This window comes from Lingula anatina, chromosome 1, assembly GCF_051362555.1.
Source record: "Lingula anatina isolate TDL-2025a chromosome 1, LinAna3.0, whole genome shotgun sequence".
Classification (NCBI taxonomy): Eukaryota; Metazoa; Brachiopoda; class Lingulata; order Lingulida; family Lingulidae; genus Lingula; species Lingula anatina.
This window is the reverse complement of record NC_141767.1, coordinates 35,066,521-35,088,000: the sequence shown is the minus strand read 5'-3', so window position 1 is coordinate 35,088,000 and position 21,480 is coordinate 35,066,521. Positions and strand designations below refer to the sequence as shown.

Below are 21,480 nucleotides of genomic sequence, written 5' to 3'. Positions count from 1 at the left end.
TCAACAGAAGAAACATTTTAAGTTTCATATAATGTACATACATTGTACATATTGCCAGTATGTATAGAATAAAAAGAACAAATAACCAAACGACAAAAAATCCCCTCCTTTCATATAGCACTGCTTTTATAAATGCTTGCCCTATAATATATTCCTCTACCATGAGCCTCTTCCTTAAATTACAATAAAATACTGTTAGTTTGTTCTGGGACATTTTGATCATATAAATTTGGCTCAATACTTTTATATTACTAAACAGACTTGAAATAAAAATACATGTACAAGTATAGATCTTTATGTTGTATAACTAATCAATGGCTTTTCTAACATGAGTATGCCAACTATTGCTACTAAAGTGAACAGAAACTTTATAACAAGGCAGCAAAGCTGTCAAATGTACAGACAAAAAACAGAAAATAAAGATGCAAAAAAGGTCATTTTGTCAATTTTGATGCAATAATAAATAATGCTTATAATAGCACTGTCAGTCAACACTGAATTTTAATCTTGCACAACAGGTAACATGGTCAATAACAGGGGCGGACCCAGAGATATTTTCTGACAGTATTACGAATCTATGTTGATCCATCTTCCATTTTGATGGTCTTCCAACAGAAAAAAATAGATACCAGTCAATATAAACTTAATAACCTGACTGTCTTCCGGAAGACCCAGAAGATGGTCTCAATCCACCCCTTCAATAAGATTACAGTTTTAGGACCATGAGAGTTCAAATTCACATTATGAAAGTCTCAATATTTGAAAAATGATGAAAGTGCATAAAATAATATTACGTAATGTTTAAAGACATAAAAAACAATACAACTGCTTATGTAGAAATACAGAAAATGTGCAGAGCCCCAGGCAGATGAGAGCCTGCCTGGGGCTAAAAGTCACAAATGCAAGTGTTTGAGAAAAAATTATAAAGGAAAACAACAAAACTAGAAAAGCACTTTGAGAGTGCAGACCTCTGCCAAGGCAGCAATTGTTGATTATTATTGATAATTGATTGATTATTGATCCGGACCACCACCAAAAATTAATCATTGTCCTCTTTGGCCCACTTCCGACAGTTCCTGAAAATTTCTGCAAAATCAGTCCATAACTTTTTGTGTTATGTGGATGACAGACAAACAGGGGTGAAAATATAACCTCCTTGGCAGAGCTTGAGGTAAATATAATTCCAATGAAGCTGCTATTCAAACTTTTAATCTTCCAGTTTGATATATATACATATATATATATATATAAAAAACTTATTTGCAATATTAAACAAAATTTACCTGCATAATTATCACTGCTTCCTTATTATTAATCTAGCAGAGAGCTTTACCTTTGGGAGTTTACAGGGAAATATCAACAAGTGTGCTTTACGTAATCTCATTTAATGGCCTATTAAAGCAAATGACTTTATAACTCTGAAATTAATCTAGTGATACCCAAGGGTAATTTACAGACTGACCCACTCAAAGGTCTTCAGGCCCATAAGTCACACCTTAAGAAAAGCACAAAACCATAATGCCCAAAATAGGAGACTACCAATCCTGATGCAATAATACATTATGTCAACATCAACTTATGCACAACAGGTAACACAGACGAAAGTAAAAGCATAAGGCTTCAGGCCCATCAGAGTTCAAGTTTATACTTAGAAAGTGCCAGAATGAGAAAAATGAAAATTTCACAAAAAATGCATAAATACAATAAACATGATAATCCAATAGAGCTGGTTTTCTCATGAGCTGAAGGCCAATCCTAAAAATCGTACTTGTAAGTTTAAAATTATAATAAGTAGCACAGTTTTCTTTTCATAATGTTTGCAGTAGCAGTGCAAAAAGATTGTCAATTTTGATGTAACATTACATAATAAATTAGAGAATAATTATCATCAATTTTTGTTTATTGACTATAAATAGGATGGACATGTAGAAAATATGATTACCATTTGGCTTCATGTCCATGGGAGCTCCGAGTCCCACAATGAATATGCCAAAAAAGATAATGAATATAACACTAAAATGTATAGCTTCCAGAAAAAGAAGCCAATTAGACTGCTTTTCTAACTCAGGCTGCATTTTAGTCCTGTGTTTCTTTTTTGAAAGTTTGACAGTTATAAGTAACACGGTTTTTCCATAATGGTCATCAAGGCAGCAGCACCAAAAATTGTTTTCTTCTATTTTGATGCAACATTACATAATGCTTAACAGCATAATGACCATCGATTTTTAATAATAAAATATAAGTGTCATGGATTTTCACAAAATGTGACTAGCACGGGTCTTCAAGCCCGTGGAGGTTCTAAGTCACACCTTGGAAATGCCAATATGTGAAAAATTAAATTTTCACAAAAAACTGTTTAATTGCCAGAAAAATTTACCAAACAGACTGCATTGCCTACTGAAGCTGTATTTTAGACCCACGTTTCTTTCCTGTAAGTTTGAGAACAGTAATTGACATGATTTTTGTTAAATGGTCATCATGGGAGCAGTGCCCAAAATAGGGGTTTCTTCAAATTTTGATGCAACATTACATAATGTTTAACAGCATAATGACCATCAATTTTTAATTATAAAATATTAGTATCATGGATATTCAGGAAATGTGACAAGCAAAGGTCTTCAGGATCATGGAACTTCAAAGTCACACCTTGAAAATGCCAATAAGTGAAAAATTAAATTTTCACAAAAAACTGTTTAATTGCCAGAAAAATTTACCAAACAGACTGCATTGCCTACTGGAGCTGTATTTTAGTCCCATGTTTCTTTCCTGTAAGTTTGAGAACAGTAAGTGACATGATTTTCCTTAAATGGTCATCATGGGAGCAGTGCCCAAAATAGGGGCTTCTTAAAATTTTCATGCAATATTACATAATGTTTTACTGCATAATGACCATCAATTTTTAATTATAAAATATTAGTATCATGGTTATTCAGAAAATGTGACTAGCAAAAGCCTTCAGGCCCATGGAACCTCAAAGTCACATATTGAAAATGCCAAAATGTAAACAATACAGCACTGTTCTGAAATGGGTTTATTTCCATTTTTAACACTTTTTAAACATAAAACAACATAAACAGTTTACTGCCATTTTTATATGACCAATGAAGAAAATTGATGAGATGGGAAAAGTATCAATAGAACAGTTTTAAATGTCCAACTTCCTCCATTCTGAGATTCTGAACATAGTGGATGAATACATCTGACAAACTGCAATGATATGAGTTTATTTCCATTTTTGACACTTTATTACACAATACATGATAACAAGTTTACCATCATTTTTACAAAATCACCTAACAATGTTGTAAAGATGCAGGAAATGCCAAACAAACACATTTACGTATCTTATTAGTTCAATAATGAGACTGTTAACATGCCTAAGAATTGAATGTGAGGAAATGTGAAAAAACAGCATTACCTTTTAAAATAATGGACTGATTACGCTGATTTTCAAACTCAACCTGCGTTTTAGTAAGATTGGCCCCTCCTGTGAGTATAATGACAATTGGCCAATCTGTTTTTCTTATATTGTGTTATCAGTGTTGCATATATACTGAAAAAAGTGAAAAAAAAAACTGCATAAATTCCCTATAAGTGACCCGATCGTGCTGATTTTCGAACTTGACCTGCGTATTATGAATATTTATCAGTTCTGTAAGTTTCAAGCCAAAGGGTAAAACAGCTCTTCATTTATTGTGTTATCAGTGTTGCAAAAATGCTGAAAAAAAGTGAAAAAATAGCCTAAATTCACTAAAAATGACCCAATCATGCTGATTTTCGAACTTGACCTGCGTATTATGAATATTCATCAGTTCTGTAGGTTTCAAGCCAAAAGGTCAAATGCAGGTTTTCCATTTATGGTGTTATCCGTGCTGCATATATGCTGAAAAAAGAGAAAAAATAGCCTAAATTCACTAAAAATGACCCAATCACGCTGATTTTTGAACTTGACCTGCGTATTATGTATATTCATCAGTTCTGTAAGTTTCAAGCCAAAAGGTAAAATGGTTTTCCACTTATTGTGTTATCAGTGCTGCATATATGCTGAAAAAAGTGAAAAAACAGCATAAATTCCCTATAAGTGACCCGATCATGCTGATTTTCAGACTCGACCTGCGTATTATGAATATTCATCAGTTCTGTAAGTTTCAAGCCAAAAGGTACAATGGTTTTCCACTTATCGTGTTATCGGTGCTGCATATATGTTGAAAAAAGTGAAAAAACAGCATAAATTCCCTAAGAGTGACCCGATCATGCTGATTTTCGAACTTGACCTGCGTATTATGAATATTCATCAGTTCTGCGAGTTTCAAATCAAAAGGCAAAATGGTTTTCCACTTATCGTGTTATCGGTAAAAGTGCACGGCGACGGCGACGGCGACAGCGACGACAGACGCAGATGATGGCTATATGTACAGACACATCTGTGTCTGTACATAAAAACAGCATAAATTCCCTAAAATTGACCCGATCATGCTGATTTTCGAACTTGACCTGCGTATTATGAATATTCATCAGTTCTGTAAGTTTCAAGTCAAAAGGTAAAATGGTTTTCCACTTATCGTGTTATCGGTGCTGCATATATGCTGAAAAAAGTGAAAAAACAGCATAAATTCCCTAAAAGTGACCCGATCATGCTGATTTTTGAACTTGACCTGCGTATTATGAATATTCATCAGTTCTGCAAGTTTCAAATCAAAAGGTAAAATGGTTTTCCACTTATCGTGTTATCGGTAAAAGTGCACGGCGACGGCGACGACGGCGACGACAGCGACGACAGCGACGACGGCGACGACAGACGCAGATGATGGCTATATGTACAGACACATCTGTATCTGTACATAAAAATCAAACCTGATTGCAAAGAACTAATTCCAAAAAATCCCCAAGTATACCGGTAATATAAGTTCCATGAAGTTCCTGATACTGAGGGTAAATTAAGTGATCTGATACAGTCATTCGTACCCCATAATTAAGCTTCCAGGAAACAAAATATATTCTCATTATACCATGCAGTATATTTAGAACTTAGGAAAAAGTACCACTGTCATCACCAGACAATTAATATATTGCTAGTACAAAGTCTACAGTGAGGTCTCTGGAGGTATGGGGCACAATATCTTCCCTCCCTGACTTCTCAAAGAAAAAAAATCTACAGAGGGCACAGAGAGAAGAAAAATAAAGAACTGTCTTTCAAACTATTTAACATTTAACAGAAGACCATCTCAAGTTTTAAAGGTCACAGAAAACTCACCTCTCTACTACAGTACTACATGCTGCTAGAGAGGTATGTTTTCCAGGATCCTCTGAAAGTCAGGGTACATAAGAACATATCTTTGATGGTACTCAAACCTTCAAACAAATCAACAAATTGTGATGTCTGCTTTATAAATTATCCTTTTAAAAGCATTCATTAGTGGATTATAGTGACTTGCAGAAATAGATTAACAGTGTTCTGTGTGGATTATGGTATGGAATGTTTGCACTTAACCCAAGATTAATCATAAAGCCAAGCATATAAATATTCTTGTGTAAATGTACATAAGTCATTAATGAAATATATTCACTTTTATTTACTTGTATCACTATCTTTACTTATCCCAAATAAAAGTTGTCTAAAAAAGATTTAAAAACATTAGTCTTCAAGAAAAAATGACTGAGAAAAAAGTGATATTTGAAAACTGGGGCATTTTATAACTCGACATTATTTATTCATCTGTAACAGCTTGTCATATCAATAATTCTCCCACCAAATAGCACTGGGAATTTTACTAGTCATAATTATTTACCAGATAAGCACTATCTAAGAAGCGCTTATATACAGGTAAACTTTATGTATGTGTAAACTGATAGAGTCAAGTGACGCATTGATTAAAACAACTATGACGGAGGAAAAGAACCCCATTTCTCTTAAAACAGAAAAAACGAAAAAAAAAATTATAACTGGTCTTGTGTAGCATTTAATTAATATGCACTAATCATATATTTTTCGATGAGTAATTGGAAATGTATAAAGAACTCATCTAGTTCTGGAGTATGGAATACCCTGGTAAATGTATGTATACTATATTTTCATTTATATATAAATACATAATAACCAGTAAACAATATAAAAGAAACAACACTAATAACAATTTAAGTTTGCAAAACTTAAAAAAAACATATCCATACAATAAATACATCATAAATATACTTTTGGCCCAAAATATATAATCGCATTTCAAAAATCCAAAAAATATTCATCAAACATACCAATATATAGATATTCTAGCACTTCAACAACACTGGAGCTGACCAGAAGTCTATTAATTAAGAAACATCTTGCTGGTGTCACTCTTAATTATATTTTCTTCACTAAATGGGGAAAGAAAAATAATCAATATTAATCTTGTCTTAGCAAAAACAATATTTTACCAACCTTAACCACATTTTCTTTTGCATCTGGTGAAAAAGGTATTGAATAAGCATCTAGTCCCAAATAATATCACCTCCAAGAATTATTAAACAATACACTGAACAATAAATAAATAAATAAATAAATAAATAATAATAATAATAATGAAAGCCTTAATGAACAGCTGTAAATTTAGACTTGCCAAAGATGAAAAGGGTTTATAGATCATATAGCAGTTTTGGATACAGTGTTCCTTGTTGATTAAGAGATACAGGTGATACATAAAAATTTATTTATTGCTCCACAAACACCTAACCCTCATTGTGTGCATTTAACAGTTTGTCAGATCACTTTCCCAATAGTAATGCAGTGTCATCTCCATCATAACTGTACGTGTCTGATGTATTATCTAAAGAACCTGACTGGGAGGGTTTTGTCATGTTTGTACTGGTATCTCCTTGTGTGGTCGTGGGTATTTCACTAATGGATGTAGCCCTGTCATTTTTCAGGCCACTATGTGGGAGATCTATGGGTGGCAACAGTTTACTTGTGGGCGGATGTGATTTGCTTCTTTCTGCCATTTTCTGAAAGTCACAATGATAGAAATTAAAACAATTTTCTTTAGTTTGTAATTCATGTTTGCAGACTGAATTAATACACATTAATTAGTGACAGCAACCTCCTTTAACCTACTTGATATCAAATTATATTGATAAAAGTTTTGATTAAAATTATTATGATTAAAAATTAACTACATGTGCACTGCAAGCTGATAAATGGACACTGTTCTGTGTTAGTAGAGATAAAAACTTACAGCAAAACGGTCAGCTAATCCTGGAATCTTTGCCACCTTGGCTCTGGCCACCTGGATTCTTTTGTGAACGTCCACGAAGACATCTGTCTCATCAACTATTTCTTCTTGAATTAACTCTTCTATTACATCTTCTAAAGTGATTATTCCAGCAACATTCTAAAGGCATACAATGTAAAAAATTATGTATTGTTTTACCATAGGTATTGATTATATTTCTTGATATTCTTCTACCTGCAAAATCAACTTTTCATCATTCCAAACTTAACACCCTGCATCTCAAAGGTTTTTTTTTTTTTTTTTTTTTTGCATATGCAAAAATCATATGATTGTGCACTACAGAATACAATGTACCAGTACATGAAAAATACTGTAATCTCCTTCCTCATATACTTACATGCAATGGTTGTCCCCCTTCTGCCTGTATGCTGTTGCTTGTTCCATCATCTGTTTTTAAAACCACAGACATATGAGCTAGAATTAAAATAATAATCCCCTTTGATTTCAAATCTAAAAGTAAGTCACACAATATCAATGGTAACATAAGATAACATAAGGGGAAAATCCTCTAAAAGGAGAGAAATTCCCACATACAATGGATAGGAAAACTCTTCGCAACTGACTTGCAGTACTCAAATAGAACATCAAAGCTTAAATTCTAAAAGCTTAAATAAAGCTACATGTATATGCATTGTAAGTTTTGTTGTTGATTCCAGTTGACCAGTGAGATTTCTATACACATCATATCTACTAGAAATGTCCACATTTTATCAAATGTATAAGTTTTGGTACCTTAATGTATACATACATGTATGAGGACAATTAAAACCTGAATTCTCTGAATTGGGTTAATCATACATTTGACAATACTCCTATCTAAATGTTCAAATGTAAATAATTCTCAAAGTCAAAAATTTACCTTTTCCGAGCTGGTATTCATTGAGTAAATCAAACAGTGGTTTTGTTTCTTCTATATAATGCACATCTCTCCATGACTTCGTATTTTTCAAGCTTCGTATTGGCACTTTATCATCTGGATCCAGTAGAATCAATGTTTTGACTAGAAGAACTCCAATGATGTTTTCTTTATTGCCTTCATAGATTGGTACTCTTGAGTGGGACACCTCTAAAATCTGAACAAGAAATTGCAAACAACAAGTTAATATATGAAAATAATTGCAAGATTTGTTTTGTTTTTAGTACCAGAATAATGTCTCTATAAAATTGTGAATAAACAACAAGTTCTATTTAATCTGTCTGAAGGATAAAATGCAACCATTTAAGATGTGAGCATTTGTTTTGTTTTAAAGCTAGATGGGCAAAGGGCAAGGAGAAAATATAAATGTCCAGAGTTAATTTAAATTACCCTGTTCATGGTATCACTGTCCATTTTGTCATTGATGTCCAATGTGAAAACACTCTCCAGGGGAACAAGGGCATCCTTTGCAGTCTTGTCTCTCATTTCTAAAGCCCCCTATAATTTACAGTGAAATTTCAACATTTTAAATTATCCGATAGTATGACCCATCAATACATGTTCGAAGAGTTGAAATAAATAAAGAATCAAAAAGCAGAGAAAAATACCTCTTTGAAAGCAAAAACTGATATCTTGTACATAAATGTGTCATGATGATGCATGCGTCCAGGTGATCACTAGATACCGCCAATGGATTTTTGTATTTTTGGAATTTTGATTTTTCATATGAACAATGCCTTAATAAGTGAAAAATTAACACAGTGCATTGATATATTACATTGAATTAGACCTCCTTCTATTAAACATTAACCTTTATGATAAGCACTTCATCCACAGTAAGTTTTTCTTGACTTGAGGCATCCCCATCACTGCAGTCAGCCTCCGTGTTCTCTGGCCCATGTAAAGTTACTAAAGCTTTCAGCTCAGCACGACGGAAAAAGGTGGCATGGTCGTGTCCCAGTAAAAAGTCCAGCAATTTAGCTAGTGGCCAGGCTATGACGAATAATATTGCCATTAAAAAGTAAACCAGCCTGTGAATGAAAAAGACAACATATTAACAACGGATATGTGAAGATTAAAATGAAATGGATGGAGAAGAAAAATAAAATTACTGAAAAAAAAACAGTTACATGTATTAAAAAAAGTTTAAAGGAGGGCTAATCAACTTAACAGTGCAGTGTACTTGTTATTTATAACAATGCCACTCAATTAGTATCATATCATATCTGTAAAGTTTAGGAGAAATATTCATAAATATTTACCAAATGTTTGGTCATCTATCATATCAGTACATATATACTTACGGAACTAAATTAGCTCCAATGGCCAATCCAAATCTTGTACACAAAGCTTGGGGAAATACCCTGAAAATGTAGACATGAATTATTAAACATATGTAAAGTTGTAAGTACATACATGTGTCAAAAAATACAGAATGTCTACTCAAGGTTTCTGCTCACATATAACAGCACATATACACTTATTCACCTACATGCACTATGTAAATAAGAATGAGTCTCAACAAGTAGTTCCCAGTAATGAATAACTTTCTAGAAGCATGGTAAATTCAAATTTTTAGTGCTGGTTGATGTACTGTGTATGTACATTAAGAAATAGACAAACACATACGTTTACTGTCACAGTGGAAATATTCATTTAAAACTACCGTTGTGATAATAGGGCAACAGAATAATCAATTCACTACTATTTTCCCAATTTGCTTCTCATAACAAAAATCGATGTGATGTCAACTGCTCTACATGTACATGTAACAGCTGTCATTCCGGTAAATGTGTTTCTTGCTAACTAGTAAATTTTCTAGCATTCAAGAATAAATAATATATTTGCATGTCTGAAAGTTTGTCAGGAGATACTGTCATTTTGTACTATGGAGTATGTGATATCTAATAACAGGTGGTTAATTTATGTGCAGGATCTTGTCTCAACTGCAACTGGGACATTAGAAATAGTAGTATAACTTAATATGTTGATTGTATTGACCAAATACAGTGTAAAAAGTACAAAGTAACAGTACACCTGAGATCAAAACATTCTATCAAGAAACTTACACCTTTTCCTTTCATATAGGTGTTTAGTGATTTTAAGGAAATAATGAATCACTTCAGTTATGACTGAAATTCATCCACTTACTCTCCAAATATTAAAACTGCTGTCACAGAGACGACTATGGCAGTGACTGGGTCAGATACTCTGTCCAAAAAGAGGGGCATGGTTTCCACGGCAGCAGCATTGGCCAACAACAGGGTCACCTTAAAGTTGCAAAATAAAGTTATACAGTAATTAGTTAATCATAAAAGATATACAGAGTAGTCTTTACTATCAGATAGAATACTCTCTATTACATGTGCATGTGCTATGTTTATAGTAAAATTACATTATTTGATGGATATTGTAGTGTGATTGAGGTACTATACTTGCTATGTTTACATAAAAGGGAATACTAACATACATGTACATATACAGTGTATCTGAAGTCTTAGTAATTAAACTAAACAAACTTCAGAGCCAGTTTGGTTCATATACGAACTTCATGCTGTGCATATATTATAATATAAGAAACAGACAAGAGCATACATCTATTGTGGAAATATTCATTTAAAAACTATACAACACAGCTCAAATCTATTCATAAGTAGGCACATCATACTGAGAGCAATACATATGTATAGCAATGATACTAGTAGGAACAATGAATGCACTACTATTATACCAATAACAGATGATGCCTCTTCACAACAGGGAGGATCCTTGCTGCATATTTCTTCTGTTTTGGTGTCCCTGCCTCCTTCAGTACATTCAGACTCATCTGATCCAGTGACAGTAAACCCATAGTCAGCCCAGCCATTAGACCTAGAGAGGAGGATATTCAGGAAACTCATCATAAACATATCCAGATATGATTTTTATCTGTTCCATTTGTCTTTACAAAAATGTACCTTTCATTGTGTAAGCTAGGATGTATAAGTAAAAGGGCCTCTGGAACTTGAAGGGTCCATGCATTTCTCATACTTTTACCTCTGAATAAGTATAGATATATAATAATGTTTGGGATCTAGCAGTGGCATCATTGTCTATTTCAAAATATCATGAAATATCAGGCCCGTAGCCAGCAGAGGTTTGGGTGGTTCGAAAGAACCACCCTTTTTGCTGGGAAAAGGTCCACTCTGGGTACAATTTGAACTATGTACTTGAGGATTTAATTTTATGGTAAGAGGTCCACTTTTTCAGAAAACGACCCCCCCCCCAAAAAAAAAAAAAAAAACAAAAAAAACTGCTGGCTATGGGCCTGAATATTGTGAAATTTGTTTATGAAGGCTGACACACAAGAATCACATATGGTACGTAGTGGTGATTCCATATACCCTTATCCATGTACAGTATATAGCGAGGCATTTAAGCCTGATTCTGGTGACACAATAATGGAAGTACAAACAATCACAATGGGAGAGTGTTGCCAGAAATGATATTTAAAGTCGAATTTTACCTTTCAGTTTCCGAGATTCCGTTTCACAAGCTTACACATGTACGTGTACGCGTTATTTTGATATCTAATTCTTTTCAGAGAAACAAATGTACACTTTAGGGCTCATTTAGTCTAAATAGTAAATAGAGATAACGATCGGATCTCTGGAAAGCTATTGCCGCACGACATTATGTTACAAGTACATCATCTAATATTAGCTACGTTACTGTACATGTAGCTCTGTATACTGGGAGCGAAAATGACAAATTACCTGCGAATAGGACTAAAACAATGTAAACTCCAATATATATCCAAAACTCTTCATCTTTAAATGTAAGCTTACGCTCCTCCAGGTTATATATGGTTCCATTACATAAAACCTCTTGGGAGGATAGAAGTTGGCATGTAATATTCTTCACTTCCATTGCACAAATAGTGCTTACCTACATAGTTCATCAACTGTCCACCAGGCGGAAGAAATTATACAAGAGATCCCATGCATTCTTCTTAATTTAAATAATACTTGTATCGTTAGTGTAACATGCACTAACGTTTTTATTATAGATTATGTCCCTACTGCCATATAGTGTTAGGCCATAATCCTTTAAAAAGAACAAATAGACTCAGTCGGAAATACTCGGATGTCTCCGCACTCGACATTAGTCAATCGGCAATCCTCGGCTGATTCCGCAAGCTGCATACAATATTTAAATCCTATATTTACATTAACATTTGTTATATGAAATAAAAATTTTAAATTCTGGGTATTTTTATAACTGTTCACTTTTTTATACGCCCTGTATGGTATGAAGTATAGTAGTATGAATAGACTAATGAAACAAGAATAGAATGACATTACGGAACTCCCTAGTTCTAAAAATAGCGTGGGGAAAAAATGCACATGGGGATTTTTTTGTTGGGGTAATCTTACGAATAATTTCTTACTAGGACTTGCGCTGAGTTGCTACATTGATTCTTTCAAAAACACGTATTTTCATCAAAAAGTCGTAGGATTACACGGAGATGTACAAAACTGACAAAAGTCAGTGGAATTGATGATTTCACTTGAACTAGCAAAGGTAACGTAACATACCAGTATGTACTGTACATGTACATACTGTACGAGTTTTTATAGCAGACGACAGAACGTGCATATTAGAGGTTTTTATGTACAGACACCCATTGTACCTTTTGGCTTGAATTGACAGAACTGATGAATATTCATAATATGCAGGTCAAGTTCGAAAATCAGCATGTTCAGTCCATTTTTATGGAAGTTATGCTGTTTTTTGTTTTTTTACCTTTTTCAGCGTATATGCAACACCGATAATGCAATTTAAGTGAAAAAACGTTTTACCTTTTGGCTTGAAACTTACAGAACTGATGAATGTTCATAATATGCAGGTAAAGTTTAAAAATCAGCATGTTCCAGGCCATTTTTATGGAAGTAATGCTGTTTTTTTTTCAGCATGTATGCAACACCGATAACACGATAAGTGGAAAACCATTTTACCTTTTGGCTTGAAACTTACAGAACTGATGAATAGGCTGAGTCCAGTCTGCGCCAAAAACTTTTTTGACTACTAGCCCTTCGGGCTAGCAGACTCTCAAACTTTACTAGCCCAAACCAAAAATCACTAGCCCAATTTAAATAATTCATTTAAAAAGTTTAAGCAGATGTTGTAAAGAGTTGTGGTACCATACTGTACTTTCTTGTAAACCTTATTATAGAAGTAGAGCAAGTGAATAACAAAGTCAATCAGGTTAATTTTCAGTTGATGGGGTGGTAAAATTGATTTAAAATATAATTATTTAATATTGAAAAAATTCCCTTTTTTAATATGTAATACTGAAAATAGTTACCCTTACTTTTCATATTTTTATAATACCTTTCTTTCCATTTTTATATGCAATCAAAAATTTTTTTAAATTCCTATTCTTTTTATTGACAATGGCTCTTTTCCGACAATTTATTTCCAATTACATCAGTACATAATGCCACTTCTAATTTAAAATACATAGGTGCTGTAAGGGTAATTAAACAAACGTCTTGCAATTTTTTTGGTTACAATTCTTTTGGTTATACAATTGTAAAAACAACTTTTCAAGTGTGGAGGGGTAGCCATGGCATAAACCCAACTATCCCACATTGTCAAGAATAGTTCATAGGGTATTTATGTCACATGTAACTGCCAGGGTCTTATTGTTTTTAAAAGGCAATAAGCAAAGGAAAATGTATTAACTCGTGGATATTAAAATTATAAATAAAAAATACAAACAAAAAAGGAAATAGAATACTACACCCCTCAGTCTGCTAAGTGGTCCTAACCCAAATGTTCCATGAGATAATGCATACATTACACTTGCTTCGGAGACAGTGTTGTTTTGACAAAACCTGTTGCTAGTACCAAGGAATTCCGGTCTGATCCAGTAACTTGATTGACAGCAATTTGTAGTCATGACAACAAACTGGTCAAATAAGAAGATGCCGACACGCTGATCAGACAGACTGCTGCTATAAATAACTACAGTGAAGTTATTTATAGCAACTAATCAATATTCAGTAGTTAGAGCTAGGTGTGAGATTTTTCAACTGAGAGGCATATCTTACTATCTAGAAACGTCAAATTAGAGGCAGGGGCACAGAAGACTGGCGACTTATATTTTTGAAATCTTACTGAGTGTTACAATAGGCTCAAAATTTCAACTAGCCTGTTCGGGCTAGTGCTTTATAAAATTTCAACTTTTTTACTAGCCCGGTGCCACTTTAGGTAGGCAATTGCCTCGGGCTAGTGCCTAACGTCACAGTTCAAGTTGGAAAAGCAGCTTGATCGGACCATTTTCACTAAAAGTTATACTGTTTTTTATTGTTATTTTTTGCTTTTTTCTGCATATATGCAACACTGATAACACATTTTAAGGAAAACATACTGATCAGCTACCCTCTACCAGGGTGACTGAAAGATTTTTTTTACAGATATTCACAGATATGTCTCTAGATAGATAGATAGATGGTCATTTGGTTCTACGACTATTCCTTATTATTATTTTTTTTTTATACTTTTATTGATTTTATATTATATATAATATTGAATACATATGTTGGGTATTTTTTGGTGTAATTCGCCTTAGACAATATTGATAGTACTGGTAATATTGATAGCATACATAGTGTAGATAGTGATATAAATGGTGTGCTTTCTGAACTCTCACAACTTTTATTTGGTGTTCCTCAGGGGAGCGTGCTTGGCCCGCTTAAGTTTTGTGTTTACACGTTACCCCTTGGAGCAATTCTGCATTATCATAAGATAGGTAACCACTTTTATGCTGATGATACCCAATTGTACACATCTTGTAACATCCATGATCCAGCATTGTCTGTGAACACAATTGTTGATTGCATATCAGACCTCAGAGGTTGGCTCATTTCAAACAAATTGAAGATAAATGATGGAAAAACAGAATTTTTAGTCATTACTCAATCCCACAACAAGGGCCTTGCTCACAACTTGCAGCTTAAAATTGGAGCTAGTATGGCATTTTCCTCCCCCCATGTAAAAAAATTAGGAGTATACTTTGATTCTACACTTTCAATGGACAAACAGATCTCCTACATCACAAGGTCTTGTTTATTCAACATTCGGAATATTGGCACCATAAGGAAACATCTGAATCAATCATCTGCTGCTACTGTTATACACTCATTGGTAACTCCCAGGCTAGACTATTGCAATTCTGTATTATATGGATGTCCAGATGATAAGATCAAAAGATTACAACGCATCCAGAATATCTCAGCACGGCTTTTAATGCTACAGCCTAGGGATTGCCATATCACTCCAATTTTAAAGCATCTGCACTGGTTACCAGTTAGGGCCAGAATTTTATTTAAGGTTTTAGTTTTTACACATGCTGCTTTTTATAATCTAGCTCCACCATATATAACTGATCTAGTCAAACATTATAGCCCTCAAAGATCCCTGCGGTCTGGTGACAAACTTTTACTGAAAGTTCCAAAATCAATGTTAAAATCATATGGTGACATATCATTTTGTGTAGCTGCACCAGTAGAGTGGAATAAGTTGCCAATTTTTATTAGACTAATAGAATCACAAGAATCTTTTAAAAAGGAATTAAAAACTCATATTTTTAAGACATTTTATTCATGAATTTTAAATTTTACAATTTTAAAGAAACCTTGGATTTTTTACTTTTAATTACTGTTTATTACAATTTAGTTTAGCTCTTATTTATATAAAATATATCTTAACCATTTTTATCTATAAACTTCTTTGTATTTTATGTTGTACAGTCTATTGAACATTTTATGGATTTTAGACTTGAAATAAATATATTATTATTATTATTATATTGATAGTGTGCATAATATAGATAGTGATATTAATAGTATAGATATTGAAAGTAGATGTTTCCTGATATATTGAATGATGCATTCCATATCTCATCATTTCAGAACGAAAAGGTAACGGCATGAAGACGGAGCAGTTGGCCAGGTGCATTTTTTACATCTTACTGATCATTGTGTGCAGTACCAAACCAGTGTTAAAATATATACCAGTATCACTTCAGTATGCCACTGAACATCTGTCATGGCACCTTTGGTGCTGTGTTGTGTTAGGCCTATTGAAAAAAAATCTCACAAACAAGATGGATATAAATGTATGGACCAGTCTTTCGGAAAATCCTCTTTATGTGCAGTGAACTGTAACGTTTTTTCCAATACGAAGATAATCAAACATTTTCACCCTAAGCACAGGAGACATAAACACTTACACGTTCTAGGAATTCATATTATTCAATACAAAAAGGACATCTCCTTTTCTTTTCATCGCAAAAAACGACTAAAACCGACCTTTATGTAGATATTCCTCAAATATTGTTGGGTCATTAAGTGGGATATTCCAGTATATATATAAATATATATATTAAAATGGCTAGTTCTGGTGATAACGTGAACAGTCTTTCACTTAATTCATATTTTGAACGTTTGCAAAATGGACTTCCATTTGCTCCTGGTGAAGAAATGCAGTATGAAGCGCTGAGGGTCAGTTCGTTTAAAAACTGGCCTGTCACTGCACCCGTGGGAGCAACACGTCTTGCCCGAGCAGGATTTTATTATTCTGGGGAAGGTGACAGGGTCATTTGTTTCTCTTGCAATGGACGTTTGCAGAGCTGGAAACCCGGGGACAATCCAGAGTCGGAACACAGGCGGCATTTTCCAACATGCGATTATATCAAAGGGCTGAGCAACAGGAACGTGCCAATATTAACAACCCCTGCTCCTGGTGCTGGTCAGGCAGCTTTGGAGGAAGATAGAGGGGCTGTCGGCGGCATGTCCTTTACTGTGCAAGGAGGGAGCAATTCTGAAGACAAATCTACAAACACAGCACAAAATAGAGATGCCCCAGATGGGGTCAGAACATCAGTATACAATAATCCGGAGAACAGCAGTAGCGATTCTTACTACCGCCAAAGCACGTGGGCAAGATTAGAGACGTTTGTCAATTGGCCACATAGCGACATACACCCGCAGACTGTGGCAGAAGCAGGGTTTGTATTCACTGGAAGAACAGACACCGTGCGATGCGTGTTTTGCCAGGGGAAGATGTGTAACTTTGAAACCGGGGACGACCCAATGGCTGAACACCGCCGACATTTTCCACTTTGCAGCTTTGTCAACCAGTCGAATTTGCAAGAAGATGGCACCACTGTTATCGCTAACGAAGCCCTGCTTGCGCTTTCAGAGGAGAGCCCCATAGTGTTTGAAAGGCCAAAGAACCAACAGTTTGCCATTGAGGTTAACAGAGTTCAGTCTTTTACCGATTGGCCAAGAGACAAGTCCCAGACTCCTGCAGAACTGGCACACGCTGGATTCTTTTATGCAGGCTACGATGATAAAGTTAAGGTATGACGCAAGATTTGTAGTTTATATTGGTAATTGAATAGATTTAATAGATAAAAGAAAGAACAAACAAATAACTTAAATGGCAATTATAAACAAAACTTAATTTGCTGAGTCTAAAATTGACAATAACAAAAGTTAGTGAAATGAACGTGACAATTTATATTTCTGTTTTGAAAAATCGATGTGTGATACTGATTGTCGAAAAATGTTACCCTAGTCTTAAATCAACTTTACGCTTAAAAGCTGTAAGAAACATATTAGTTAATATTGTGATACATTTGCAATACATGTAAATTGGTATTTTTTCACCATTTCAGTGCTTTTTCTGCAATGGAGGGTTATGTAATTGGGCACAAGGAGATGATCCATGGGTAGAGCATGCACGCTGGTTTCCTAAATGCGGGTTTGTCAAACAGTGTAAAGGCGTAGACTTCATTAGGGATATCCAAGGGAAAGGAAAATCATCGCCTACCAAGGTAAGGAAATTGGTCAGGATCAGCATGTGTAGGCCTTTTACAGGTTTGATCGTGACAGTACAATTTACTGCACTTTAACTGAAGCCTGTAGAAATCTGACATATATGACACAGGACCATACCATGTTTTTTTATATGTTACACAAAGACGAAAACTTCATAAGGCTTTTATTGTTTTGAGTGGTGAGTGAAATGGCTTTCTCATGCATATTTTATTTATTGCATAATTTAAAGAATGCAAATTTGATGTGTGTTGTATTTTGTTTGTTGGTTCTAGCATATGTCGTATGTATTGTCTTTTAACATATCATTTTATCAAATCAGGGAATAACCATGGAATCTGCCATGACGTCACCTGCTGTTCGCTCAGTTCTGGGAATGGGCTTTGATGTTGCTGTTATTCGGCAAATATTGGAAAAAATGTTCAAAGAAAAAGGTAATTTTTCAACAATTTACTTGACCTGTGTCACAAATGTACATGTGGTAATTTAAAGTCATTGCATTTAGTTTGTTTTAATCAAAACCTCTTGGTTAACTATATCTAGATGCAGGCCCTTATTGTGATGGGTGCATGTAACGGGACGATCTGAATGGGATGCTTACATAGCAGCTTAAAAAGGGAATGTTATTTGTGAAAAGCCTTAGAGTAGACCGCTCCATCTCCATTCACTCTTTACGCCTAGGAAAATATCAGTTAACGCTTTATTCTACACCCGTGTTATTTATTCAGGGCCAAAACCTCCCAGCGCTGAAGTCATAATAGAAGAACTATTTGCTTTAGAAGAAAAGGCCAAAAAGGAGGAAAATCAAATGGAAGGGACTTCGCAACAGCTCATCTCTGATTCTGGTAAATAAAGTCACAAAATATTTTGATTTGAATTGAAGACATCTTAAAATTATGACAATGATTGAATTCTATCATATTTTAGAAGTCTACGCTTCGTGAAGTAATAACTGAGAGTCGTAAAAGCTGTGTATTCTTAAGATAATTTGATATTGTAAGCATATTTCTGTTCTTTTGTTACTTCAGAATTTATGAACATTTTTATTTCTGAAATCATCTATAAATTTTACAGAGAACCTTGCTGAAAGTGATGATGATATTGACGATGGTGATGACGAAATATCAGGTAAATTCTAATACCTATGCCCTTCATTTACTTCAATGATTGCATTGAAAGTAAACAGTCGTTTTAACAAAATCGTGTAGGAATAATATTTAGGATTCCCCATAGGGGAATACTATTGTTTTTGGTAGTATTATAGTTGTTGTTATTATTATTATTCTTTCCGCGCGTTTTTTTTTCGCAAAAAATCTGAAATAATTATCATAGGTAGCCCATGGCAAGAATATGCCACAGACCCAGTTTCAGTGACCTTGACCTACTTTTCAAGGTCACTAGGTCTTTTAAAGGCAAATTTTATGAAATTTGAAATTGCCATTAGGCCTAAAGTATAAGCCATATGGCCAAGGGCCTTATGGTCAATGATACTGAGACAAATCCACAGATAATGACCTACTTTTATGCAAGTAGGTCAAGGTCAAGGTCGCTAATGGCCAAACGGGCTCAAAAAAGGTTTGTTTCCGAGATCTCAAAAACCAGAAGGCCCAGAGCCCCAATCATAGTGGCAAGTGATGCCCTATATATTTATCTAAGGTTAGCCGTACTTTGGTAGTGACTGCCTTATTACTTTTTTAAATATAGATTTTTAAATATTTATGACATTGCAGAAATCTTGAGTTTGGCAGTTTATCCATGAAACACTGGTTTTTGGTCGTAGCATGCCATAGTAAACTACCCCAAACATATACCCAAAACCCCCAAATCAAATGTCAAATTTGACCTTGACCCTCATTTTCAAGGTCATTTGGCTATTTCATGGAGAAATATTGCAGTGGGCTAGAGTGATGTTTTGTTGACACCCCCCCCCCCCCCCCCCCCCCCAATTCGCACATGCTCTTTCAGAATATTTGGTCAAATTTAACCCATGACCTTCACATAACCTTGTAAGAGCATTTCCACACCTATTTTGCAGGGGAATCCTCCGCCACTGGCTTCAGCCAGTTGCAGTCTAGTTATTTTTGTTTTGTATGTTGAAAAGTTAAGATGTTCACATACATTTGAAGAGCTGCCTTTTTCATTTAAGTATACAATGGTCCAAAATTTATTTATATATTTAAATGAAGTGTTCATAATTTTCAGTAATGCGTCGTGAAAATCGAGACCTGAAAGAAAGAAGACGTTGTTTCACCTCGTCCTGTACTGAAGATGCAACCGTTTTATTTCTGCCTTGTGCCCATATTACTTGCTGCAAAAATTGCGCTCCAAATGAAAGGAATTGTCCAAAATGTTCAAAGAAGATAGCTGCAACCGTGAATACGTTCTTTGTGTAAAGTTTCCGGATCCCTTGTGGAAGTGCGGTTCTGAATTGAGACTGACAATAAAAAAAAACTGGTTTGAGATTTTAGTTTAAGCGCCAATTTACGATTCACCAAAGTGCAGTGTATTGAATCGATCATATAAGGACTACGCTTCTGATCAGTCTTATATTCTCTATTATATCTATTTTAAAATCCTAGTATACATTACGTATTTGAAGACATCATTTTATTAACAAGAAAATGAAGAATCTGCTATATTATGTCACCTGCAGTCCACTTAGCTCTGGAAAAGAGATTTTCGGATGGCGCTGTTTGTTCCATTTCCATTGTTAAATTCAGTAGTTGCAAAATATTTTTTATAAAATGTATTTTAAAAAATTCAAAATAAAGTGATGATTATTGTCATTGGAGAGTTTGATTACCTGAATAGATGTTAACGTTGTAACAGCAATCGGAGGGAGCACTGCATGGAAGTGAATGGACAAAAATGGAAAAATTTTCTTATCATCTCTTGAACAACTTGTTGGTTGATTTTCACGAAAACCGAGAGATGATGAGTAGTTTGACATTGCGTTTGTTGCGACTTTTGTTGTTTTTTGTCTAATGGCACAGCCACACCAATGACAATTTGAAGCTTGTGTAATATACTTATACTAAGTATCTTAAAAGACGTTCTCAGAGCGCTTTTCACATATATTTTTGAAACACGTTTTAGTGTCTTTCGTCTTTTGGAGCAATGGATGTCATTATTCATTTTGAGCCTAGATTACATTAACACGCGGTACGGGCGCTGTCCGATGGAAGTGTTATCTAGGCTTTACGATTTTTTTTGAAATAGTAAAGCCTAGATTACATCCGTTCGTCAGTAAGATTTTTTTTTTTTGAAATCGTAATGAGCTACGGGCTACGCCGAGTATGTCTACACTGCATGGACTTAACTCCGTACGATTCCAAGTGATTTAGCACGACCACCGTTTACCTCCTCTCAGACACCGTACGAAAAGAGTATTACGGGCAGTATACGTGCACCG

At 34.5% G+C, this 21,480-nt stretch overlaps 2 protein-coding genes across 4 annotated transcripts; one reads left to right on the top strand and one right to left on the bottom strand.

Annotated features, from left to right (window-relative positions):
* Positions 1 to 104: 104 nt before the first annotated feature.
* Positions 105 to 12,272, bottom strand: LOC106167220 (uncharacterized). Of its 3 annotated transcripts, none has more exons than XM_086999268.1 (10): positions 12,113 to 12,272; positions 10,913 to 11,052; positions 10,333 to 10,451; positions 9,486 to 9,545; positions 8,993 to 9,212; positions 8,572 to 8,679; positions 8,125 to 8,338; positions 7,603 to 7,679; positions 7,209 to 7,364; positions 105 to 6,978 (listed from the first exon to the last, which is right to left on the bottom strand). In XM_086999268.1, the coding sequence occupies exons 1-10, from the start codon at positions 12,165 to 12,167 to the stop codon at positions 6,742 to 6,744; spliced, it is 1,386 nt and encodes a 461-aa protein (XP_086855394.1). In that variant the 5' UTR covers positions 12,168 to 12,272; the 3' UTR covers positions 105 to 6,741. The 3 variants fall into 3 exon arrangements, with proteins under 3 accessions (XP_086855394.1, XP_086855395.1, XP_086855393.1); XM_086999269.1 differs by having other exon boundaries at positions 12,109 to 12,271; XM_086999267.1 differs by lacking the exon at positions 12,113 to 12,272 and adding an exon at positions 11,937 to 12,102.
* Positions 12,273 to 12,535: 263 nt separating this feature from the next.
* LOC106167297 (baculoviral IAP repeat-containing protein 7) lies at positions 12,536 to 20,934 on the top strand. The gene is made up of 7 exons (XM_086999266.1): positions 12,536 to 12,744; positions 16,140 to 17,591; positions 17,909 to 18,067; positions 18,391 to 18,502; positions 18,797 to 18,913; positions 19,143 to 19,196; positions 20,271 to 20,934. The coding sequence occupies exons 2-7, from the start codon at positions 16,617 to 16,619 to the stop codon at positions 20,459 to 20,461; spliced, it is 1,608 nt and encodes a 535-aa protein (XP_086855392.1). The 5' UTR covers positions 12,536 to 12,744; positions 16,140 to 16,616; the 3' UTR covers positions 20,462 to 20,934.
* Positions 20,935 to 21,480: the final 546 nt, after the last annotated feature.

Bases quoted from the DNA above. Each gene is read 5' to 3' on its own strand.
- LOC106167220 (XM_086999267.1), bottom strand. From the start codon at position 12,090: ATGGAAGTGAAGAATATTACATGCCAACTTCTATCCTCCCAAGAGGTT. The intron at 7,365-7,602 runs GTAAGTATATGA...GTATGCCTTTAG, and splicing joins AAGGGGGACAACCATTGCAT to AATGTTGCTGGAATAATCAC. The intron at 6,979-7,208 runs GTAAGTTTTTAT...TGTGACTTTCAG, and splicing joins GATTAGCTGACCGTTTTGCT to AAAATGGCAGAAAGAAGCAA.
- LOC106167297 (XM_086999266.1), top strand. From the start codon at position 16,617: ATGGCTAGTTCTGGTGATAACGTGAACAGTCTTTCACTTAATTCATAT. The intron at 18,068-18,390 runs GTAAGGAAATTG...TTATCAAATCAG, and splicing joins GAAAATCATCGCCTACCAAG to GGAATAACCATGGAATCTGC. The intron at 19,197-20,270 runs GTAAATTCTAAT...CATAATTTTCAG, and splicing joins TGGTGATGACGAAATATCAG to TAATGCGTCGTGAAAATCGA.